This window comes from Falco peregrinus, chromosome 2 (assembly GCF_023634155.1).
Source record: "Falco peregrinus isolate bFalPer1 chromosome 2, bFalPer1.pri, whole genome shotgun sequence".
In the NCBI taxonomy this organism is placed as follows: Eukaryota; Metazoa; Chordata; class Aves; order Falconiformes; family Falconidae; genus Falco; species Falco peregrinus.
Genome location: NC_073722.1, coordinates 26,919,420 through 26,929,769, shown reverse-complemented (window position 1 = coordinate 26,929,769; position 10,350 = coordinate 26,919,420). Strand labels below are relative to the sequence as shown.

The 10,350-nt window shown below is 38.9% G+C and overlaps 1 protein-coding gene across 3 annotated transcripts in view; it reads right to left on the bottom strand.

Moving 5' to 3' along the window:
* Nucleotides 1-6,750: 6,750 nt before the first annotated feature.
* SMIM14 (small integral membrane protein 14) overlaps nucleotides 6,751-10,350 on the bottom strand; it is a 55,510-nt gene continuing 51,910 nt past the window's right edge. For all 3 annotated transcript variants that reach the window (XM_027795008.2, XM_055797773.1, XM_005243200.4), the window contains exon 5: nucleotides 6,751-9,918. In XM_027795008.2, coding sequence (XP_027650809.1) covers nucleotides 9,886-9,918 — 33 coding nt within the window. In that variant the 3' untranslated portion in view covers nucleotides 6,751-9,885. The remainder of the gene's footprint in view (nucleotides 9,919-10,350) is intronic.

The window sequence follows — 10,350 nt, the reverse complement described above, 5'->3', positions numbered from 1 at the left end:
GTGCCTGCTGCTGCCTTGGCAAGGCCAAGTCCACTTCAGATCCTTTACATGGTCCCCCAGGGGTGTTGCTATGGTAAATATCCTTAGTGTTACGCCTGACAAACAAGGAGCAGATTTTCTAAAGGCAGTGGTGGTCGCTGTGCAGGAGGCCACCTTTGTGAGACGGAGTTCCCTTTGCTTTTGCTGTATGTATGGGCAGTTAGTCGTGCATTAGAGTTGGTGAATACCCCCTAGTTACTGTGTTTGCTGAGAATGAGGGCAGGAGCTTCAGACCCTTCCTCCGTGGAGGGGGTTCACGCATACCTGTCTCAGGAGAGTTATAAAGAAACACGGGGATCTAACTCTCTACCTGCAACTATGCTTGCTTGCCAGGGAGCTTGAAAGGGAGTATTTTTCCGGTCTGATAATCACGGCGCTTTAGTGGGAGGAGAAAGGTCTGGATTGTAGTCAGTGTTTTGAGAGTTGTTTCAAATGTCTTAACAGCCATTAGAGCAGGCAGTGGAGCCCAGTCTCTTTTCTCCTAATAAATGGCCTTATTGATAGACTGCACTGTCAAAGCCCCTGCCTGGGACATGGATCTCAAATCCCCTCTTGCAGAGTGACGAGACTTTCCCAGAAAGGATGGTGAGGGCTGCTTTTGTTTCCCTATAGCCTACACCCTGGTGGTGAGGGCACTGCTGGCAGGGGAAAGATGCAGAGCTCAAAGTCACTGCAGTGAAAAGGGCAGGGAGCCTGGATCTCCCCTGTCATTACAGAATAAATTCTGAATTACTGAGCGGGGTTTTCTTGGGTTTTCTGTTCAGGCAGACCCATTGTTTACCAGTACATAGAATTTTTTACAACACTGAACAGAAGCAATAAAACTTAGGTAAGCTTCAGGGCATATCATCAAACCTCCTGAAGCACGCTGCTTGGGGAACACAACCCTGGGCTGCTACAAAGCAGATGAGGCTGGTCCACTGCTGGCCACATTTTTAAAGGGAAGTGTGAGTTCTGTGCCATTTTGTTGAAGGTTCAGTGTAGGCTGCAAATCCTTTTGCAGTGCAGGGTCAGTAACGCACAAGGAATGGGATTTCAGGTTTATGTATTTCTTTAGCATTGCCAGTTGACTAGATGAGATGAATCCTTCTTCCAGCATACTGGGTAGCCTGTACCTGGCTCCATAACAGCCTCAGGGCTATAAATGCCTTCCTGGGAGGCAATGCCTAAAAATCATGTGAGTAAAATGAAGTTTTGCAGTGCTTATTTCTTGCATGTATAGAAAATCAATAATCCTTCCTTCAAACTAGCAAAATGTAATGTATAAAAATTAAAGCTTCACAAATTCAGATTCAGGAAAGTTGTTTTCTAATAGTGAAGATGAGTAACCATAATGATTCAGAGATGGCCCCTCTCTGGAAAGTTTTTCTAAAAGGTATTTTCTGGTGCAAAAAATAAATAATGCAAACCCTATGGATGTCAAAAGACATGCTCATAGTAGTCCACTTTAGTTTATAATTTATGAGCTTAGTATGTATATTATGCAAGATTTTAACTAAAATACCCCCTTAACTTGTTGCTGAAAGGTGTCTTAGCAGGGCATCTGTTCAGTTAAACAGCAGCATCAACGAAGGATTGCCACTCTCCAACCTAAGTTTTGTGCACTGCAGACCGAGTCAGAAGTCTCCATATAGGGTTCATTTCAATGTTCATTTTTTTTCAGGTAAATTCCTACTGTGTGTGTTATTTTGGAATTAAAATTGAGAGAGCGGCTGGTAGGACTGATGAGTCTGTTCCATTCATCCAGGATTTTACATTTTAAAGATTGTCATTTGCATAATAATTTAACTGTAAGTGATGTATATTTCTGAGAGCACTGCTCACACATCCTGCTAGGAGACCGTGTTTTCAGACCCTGGTATTAAGCAACTTGAGCTGTAATTTATGGAAGTATCCATGTCCAGGAAAGGTGGTTACCATAATTCATACACATCTGCTTGAGAATAGGCATTTTTAGATATATTTGTAAATGTTAGGCTACAGATACACATATGACAGAATTTATAATCTAGTCAATAACCTAGTCCTAGGGGATGGACTCCAAAAGGTGTATAAAATCCAAAGATACTCAAGTTTTTACAATATATTTCCTTAGGTACCTAAAGGTACATGTTCTGACTCAGTGGAATCCAGCCTGAGTAGTTCAGTTGCCTGCCTCATATCTAAACTTGACCTGATCCTGAAAATGAGCAGTCCCTTTGCTATATGCTCTTATAGACCTGACCTTTAACATGTGCTCAGGTGAAGGGTAACACCAGCAGGATCAAGCGGCATGCAGTCCAAAGATTTAAGACTCCTTCATTCAAAAAGCTTGGCCAAGAAATGTGGTAATGTTTTTCTAATATAATGGCTCAATGGCTAGAGCATGTACCAGCGTGAGACTGGATCCTCTCTGTGTGGAAAATAGGGGAGTGGGCTTGAGGCCACATCTCTACTTTTCCAGAAACCACCAAGTGAAGTGCAATCTAAATGCTAAAGGTGGGTGGAGGGGGCACTCTTCACCTCCACTGTACAAGCTCTTCCATTTATGCAAGGGAGAAATAATGATTTATGAAGGACCTGGGGGATGAGGGGATGGGGAGGGAAGAAAAGAAAGAGCAAGTGAGTGCATGATTGCGTAATCTCCTGGCTGGCACTCTGATGTTGGAGATGAGAGAAGCTATCAAGGAACCCTGGACATGAAAGAAGTTTTGTATCTATCTAGGGAGTGTTTAATGCCAGACTAATCTGTCACCAGATTTAGCTGATCATTCACTAAAGGCAGCTGTGTTTGTGTAATCAGTTTGTGACACTGACATCTGACACAGATTCAACAACAACCATTGTCTGTCAAGCCTTTCTTTAACTTTTGACACAGCACAACCAGGAGGCAACCCCACATGTAACGGAGAAATCTGAGCTACTCGGCAACAGTCCCAGGCTGAGGCAAAAATGTGCCCAGAAGACTTGTCCGCAGAACAGTTGGATCAGCTTTTGAATCCATGCTTTGTATTTTACAGTGCTGAGAGGGAGGAAGGAGGCTCAGCTGAAGAGATTACACAAGGACATGTGGGACTGGGCATGCGTGGTTCCTCTGGAAAAAGCTCCAACAGTTGCATAAAGCAAGCCATATACCAGTTTTGGACAAGGCAGCTGAGTGTCTGAGCTCCACGTGTGCTCGGAGCCAACCGTAAGTTAACTGCACAGAGCCAACGTTATGAGTTATTACGAGCAATGTTTTCTGCCTGGCATGTCCCTACTTATGCCCCTTCCTCACCACCTCTCTGGCTCACCAGAACTTCGACTTTGCCATTTGGTCTGACAGTTTGCCCAAACAGCTTATATTAATCTAATACAGTATTTTTGTTAGTGACAACCAGCACCCTAAACTGCAATTATGGGTAAAATTTGTCCCAAAAGGCAGTGAGTTTCTGGTCAGGGTCAACATGCCTGTTTGTATAGGGCCCAGAAATCTGGATATTAATTTCAGCTGGACTTGTGGACAATATTGCAATATAAATAAATCCCAAAAGCCACGCAGAATTTAAACTATGTTTAAAAGTCAGAGGAAGGCCACCCTGAAAATTCTGATGAGAATGTCCTTTCAAACCCTATTCTTTCAGTTCCGGCACGACGATGTTTTGCTTTCCAGTATATGACCTTCCTCTAATTAGATTATTTAAGTCTCTTAGTATACACAGAAATTATTCACACTTCCTCCCAGGCATGTTTACATTTGATGGTCTTATCAATTGTTTAGTAAATACCTCTTTTTTTTTTCTTGGCTTTAATATCTTCTCTTACATTTTAAGGGTATTTTTTGCACCAGAAGAAATTAATAATCTTCAAGAATTTTAGAACAGGTATAAGTCTGAAAACTACACAGTCACAGAAATTATTCCTCTGTTTCATCATTCATAGCTTGCAGGATGAAATAACCTCTTTTTTTGTTTGTTTGTTTTTTGGTTGGTTGGTTGGTTTTAGTTCCCCCCCACCCCCTTCTGATGTTCTTTCTGAAACCACAGACATTACAGCAGACACTGAAGCGGTTCCTTCAGAAACAGTGCTGTGGGCAGCAGCATTGCTTTTCTGAACACGGAGCATACTACAGCTCCCAACAGAAGAGCTATTTCAGGCATAACAACCATTTCAATAAAACAATAAGGAAGCCTTAAATGCTAAAACTAATGCATTAGTAAGTAAGAACAGCCACATCAGGGACTGCTTTTCATCACAGCCCCATTGGTGAGAAATTCTCTTGTAGCATGACTTCTTTGAAGGGTTTTACTCAACTAAGTTGTCCCATTGCCTGAAGTTGTTCACGTAAAATAAAGTGAAGATTTGATCCACTGTTACAGTATAGCTAGAAGCAAATTTGGCTTAATCTCTTCTTACATACTGAAGCCCAACAGAAGCATACAGCCAGAGGGAGTGTCAGAGACAAGATGCGCTTGTAATTCAAATTGCAAACTAATATTTGATTAAGTGGGAAAATGATTATTTGGATTTTCTGTTTCATCTATATGGAACCGAGAATGGAAAATAAGGCTGCATGAAATCACTAGGAGAGCTGAAGAAACCAGATTTTTACTCATCACTACCACAACAAAAAAGATTTTGATGTGTTACACGCAGTGCTTGCTGTAGTGTCCAGTCCTGTGGGAGCTTTTGTGGATCATTTTCTTGCTAATCATACTCAGTTTATCCTTTATGATTTCAGCCACAAGTTCTGCTCTAGACTGAGCTCCTACACCATAAGACTTACTTTTTATATCAAAGCTATGGCTGTGACCTTCAGAATGTTGTACAATGATGGGGATTTTTTTGTTGGTCTGCTTAGGAAATATATTTTCTTGGCTTTAATATCTTCTCTTACATTTTAAGGGTATTTTTTGCACCAGAAGAAATTAATAATCTTCAAGAATTTTAGAACAGGTATAAGTCTGAAAACTACACAGTCACAGAAATTATTCCTCTGTTTCATCATTTATAGCTTGCAGGATGAAATAACAAAACCCATAAACGCAAAAGACTTTTTTTGAAAAGCTTGCTACTTGTGATCTTTGATTAGAAATTACTGCTGTATTTTCAGTTAACATTGTATAAAATATTTTATAATATCACTTTCCATATAAGCAAGAAGAGTGAAACCTTTAAAAAGCTGAATATAGATGGTGAATTAATATTTATTGTCACATATTGAAATACATTTGTTTCAGACACCCTCTTTGACCAACCCTTATCTGGGGATGTTAAAAATGTAATGCGGCGGCCAGGTTCTTCTAGTTACTATGTTTCACTACAAGATGCCTGCTACTGGAGTTGGCAATAATTTTGATACAAGAGCAAGTTAACATTGCTTCAGTTACTCTTCTTCTATGAAAAGAGACAAATCTTCAGCTGACTTTGATGAGTGTAACTCCCTGGAAGCCAAAAAGAGTTGTGCTGTTTTACAAGTGAGGATGTAGTTCACCGTGGGATGGACCTCCTTTTTCCCCACCAAAGGTCTGTGTCTCTGCAGTGAATTGCACCGTAGGCTGCTGCTGGTACTGAACAAGTAAGGACGGAAGGGGAAAAGAATGCAAATTGTCCATTTTTGCAAGGAACCCGCTTAACGTTCATGAAATATTTTGTGGCAATGATTTGATGTATTTCTCACAAAAATCCTAAATAAGATACAGTTTTTTTCAGGCTTTTGGGCAGAGTAATCTTCTCCACTTACCTGGTAGTCTTGAACAGCTAGACCTCATGCAGATCCATTGAACACAGTTAGTTTAAATTTGTGGTAATTTCCTTTCTGCATCGCTTCCCATAATAGGTATGTGCATCCTCGGCAAACATTTTCATAAGCGCACTTGTAAGTCAAGTTAGTTTTAGGAGTTATTTATAGCTTCATGTTCAAGTAAAGGGCTAAATCTTGATGAGCAGACACTAATGATCTCTCAGACTAAGATCAGACAATTTCTAAATAGACTCAAATGCCTAAAGCATTTATTACTAAATTATTTGTCATTAAATTATTATTACTAAAAATAAATTCAGATTTTGTTTCTGATTCTCTGGCATTGATTTCTGGATAGCTGTGTATTATTTTAAACCCTAATGCTTTCCTGTCATTTTCCTTTTTTCTCTTGGATTAACACAGGAATCCTTAACATGGGATCTGAGCTGCTGCTGACCCACTGCTCAGCATTTCATGCTCTGCTGCCAGAGGGAGAAGAGTGCTACACTCCATGGGAACAGTGAGGAAGCAACAGGTCTCTACTACTTCTACATGCTGCCTTGGATCTACTGGAGCATCTTCCTTCCTCAGAGCAGCTCTGGGTCCAACAGTGCCAAGATCTAGGACTAGAAAATAGACTGCAAATCCCAAAGTAGTAGGATGTGATCTAAAATGAAGTGTCATAATTGGCATATTTGGCCTCTGTCATTACTTTTCTTTCTGTATTATTTCTAATTTCCTAGGTTACGTGGCTACTTTGAAGAGCAAAAGGCAGAGACGTCCATGTCAAAGTATCTTAAACCTTGGAAACCGCTTATAATTTGTTCTGACTTGCCTGAGACACAAACAGAAGACAAGTGTCCATTAGAAAAGTTAGAATTTACATTTTAAAATTTGCACAGAAAACACTATTTTTACCAATGCTTATTTTTAAATTATTTCAAACTACCTTAGGAATTTATAGGTTGGTGCAGTATCTTATACAAAGACTAAGAGGCGAAGACAAAAAGTTACTAACGATTGCTATTTATTGTGTTAAGTCAATAAAAAGTGCATAGTACAAGCCCTTTATCCCAATCCAAGTACTCAGTAAAAGATTACTAGGAAACCGCAAATGGCACAGATGATTTTTTGTTTGGCATAATTCAGACATTTTAAACCACCGATTTACATTAGGTACATCACATCATCACTCTTCCTTTTTCAATCATGAATGTTACAAGGCTAAGTGATCGGCAGACAATACATGAATACATATGATTTCTCATTTCAGAATATAACAATTGTGTTAAGCAGACTCTAAAAATACTATTGTTTTAACAAAGATCTAAGCTAAGGTATAATTGTAAAATTCCCTCCATATTTCCCAAGTTGTTACAACTTGCATCTCTTACTAACCAAGCTTAAAACCCTCATGACAGAATTAATCATATCCTGAAGCTTCACATGCCACTAATCTCTTCCACACTTCTCAAAATTTACCATAAACATCTGTAACCATGATACAATTATTTCATCACAAACTACATCACTAAAGGCCAGATTTCTGCCACCCTTACTAAAGCTGCTACTAGTACATTATCTCAGAGTAGTCCCACAAACTTCAGTGCAACTACTTGATGAGTAAGGCACTATTTAACATAAATAAGAGTGGCAAAATACAGTCCTACAATTAGTTACTTTTTTTTAAATTAAGAGTGGTGATCTGAAGGGTGTATCTTGGAGAGAGTATCTGAATTTAAAAGGCATACATTTTGACGTGGGATAGTGGCCTGGCTCTTTAGTACATTTTACAATAAAATATTTCCAATGTTTTTTCTTTTACATAGAAAATTTAAAATAGCAATTTACATGAGGAAAGCATACATGTATAAAATCACTGGGACAATTACTTAGAGGAATTTCAAGCAAAGACACTTCATTTAAATGTAAAACACATTACTCTCAAAAAAAAGTTCATCTGCCAAGACTGTTAGAGCTGGGTGCACATGGTGAGTTTTATAAATACATACACAGACATTTAAGTAAAGCAAGATGGATCCTCGGAAGTGAGGAGCATCTGCTGTAAATCTCACCAATTTCCAATAGGATGAGGAGTGGCACTCCGTCTGAAATGAAGCCTGTTTCAGCTGGCTTTTTGATCAATCGGAAGCCTGTTTTATGCATCTGATAGTGAAGAATTCTGGCCAAAAATCCTTGGAGAAAAGGTCAGTGTAGGAGATACATATATATTTCCTTGTTGGTTCAACAAAATGATGCTGTATTACTTGTTCAAAACAGTATCCGAAACATAAACGTACATGGAAGGCAAAAAGCAAGCACAGTCAGACTGCTCGTCCCAGTGACATCTTTACACAGTGTTTGTGGCCTGTACACCATTAGACATAACAGGACAAATTCTCTCAGCTTCCCTGCTGCAGCACCATCACTTTACATGGCACTGCGCCGATGTCACTGAGAGCACCTGGCCCAATCTTCTTCATTTTTAATGTTTTTTTTTTCATTTTTCACATGTGCTGCTATGCTTGGAAGCACGCTATTCCACAAAAATTCAAAGGGCGATTACATCAAATTACAGAAGCCTTTCTTCAGGTCTGCACTGTACCTTTGCAAGGAGGCTTAGCTGGCCCACCATTTACCCTGAGGAGGAAAACCCTGCGTCTGTCATCCATGGGATCTGATGTGAGATTTTTGTTAGAGCCTGTTAATACAAACCTTTACGCATCTCAACAGTCCCTTCAGCTCCGTAACTAAAGTCCCCATGAAATAAAGGTTTGTAGAGTAAGGCTTTGAATTCCCATATGTCTGTTCTACTGACCTTTACGGAAAGAAGCTTCATGTTGGTAACATAAAAATGTTCTTTACATTATTCTCATCAATTTTTCAAATTGATCAAGAAAAATATACAGTGTTGCTTTTCTGTACATCTTTAAAATGTTCTTAAATTAATGTACATTAAAAAAGTTGTTCCCATTTTCTACAATGGGAGATGTGCACAGGTACGTGCACAGCCACACATACGCACACATAAACACACCACACATACACACAAATATTAGAGGGAAAATACATGCCATATGTAGTCACCTGCAAGTCTGTTATTCTACAATTACAACCAGTAGACAAGAATGAAATGTTAAGAATTGCTGATAACATACAGGTGAAAAAACCTGAATATCCAGTATATGTTTTGGTAGACCAAAAGTTGATAACCTTGGTAACCTCTTGGTATGATTTCATCTTGTCCAATATACATTAATTACATCATGGCTAAGAACTTGTTAAGATACTGAGTATTAAAAGACTATATCAAGACAGAAAATTCTACCAAGTTCTTTTCACTAAATGTCTCTTTTCATGAAGTCTATAAGTAAACAAATCTGGTTTTGGAATATATTTTTTGACAATATATTGAACAAGATATATCATTTATTAATGAACAAGATTAAATTATTTTTTGGTGGTATATTCTTTTGTGTAAAGTTCCCAATATATATGTCAAAGCTTTGACAGTGACAATTATCACATTCGCTTATGTGTGCATGCACGCACACAGAGTATAATTCTACTGGACAAGCCGTGCTTTTGCCAACAACACTGAAAACTAAGTTAGGGGTCCAAAGGCCAGACTAAAAGCTGCTCTGAACCAGGGCAAGTATGAAATAATTTCAATTTCTCACCATAACTAAGCTAATAGTTGCAACCGTAATATAACTCTGAGAAGTATAGTGGAGAAAAAAATACGGATTAATCTGAAGAAAGGTCAGTAACCTTCATTATTATAGATGTACAGGGATTTTCTGTTTCTTTCAATGCACATCAGAAATCACTGCAAAGAAATTAAGATCACTGTAACAGAAAGAGACTGAGTGGAATGTCCACAGTAAAAACCAAAAAACCCCTGCAATGCCTTATCATTATTCAAATTACAATCTACTAGGATTTGTAATAACACACAAAGCAAAAATTAACTTAAAATTGTAGTTGCTAAAAGCAGTTAATGAAGATAACTGCTGAATAATAATTCTTCTCTATATAAATGAGAAAAGAAAACAGTATTGAGCGGGGTTTAGGAGTAATCTGGTCACTTCGTTCATTTGGTCGTGCAAGGTTTTAGCTGCTGAAATTTTCCAATAGTGAACGCTCTAGTCCACCGGTGGGGCTGGTGGTTCTTGCCCCTAGAGGGAAGGAAGGAAGCAGGAAAAGAAAGAAAAAAGCCACATTCAGGATTAGAAACAGTGCTTCATGGAAGAGGATTTAGCAATAAAAGAACTCAGAAGAGTTACATTGTGCTTTCTTTTAAGATCTTTCAGCATCTCTTTCAATACTCAAGAGTAAATGAGCATCAGAGAACAACACTGTTTTCTGCAACAGGGATTTTTCTATGATCCCACATCTTGGGCAAAGATCACTTTCCTAGTTTCATGATGTAATTTTGTTTACCGACTTCTCTTAAACCTGTGATTTAAAGCTTGTACATAAGAAGGCAGGAGGCAGTTTTAACCAGGGACAGCCAGTGTCCAGAGGACATTAGGACCCACACTTAGTCACTCATACCTACTCCATCCCACGGCAGGCCTCACAATTGGCCTTTGTGATTCTGCTTTCCC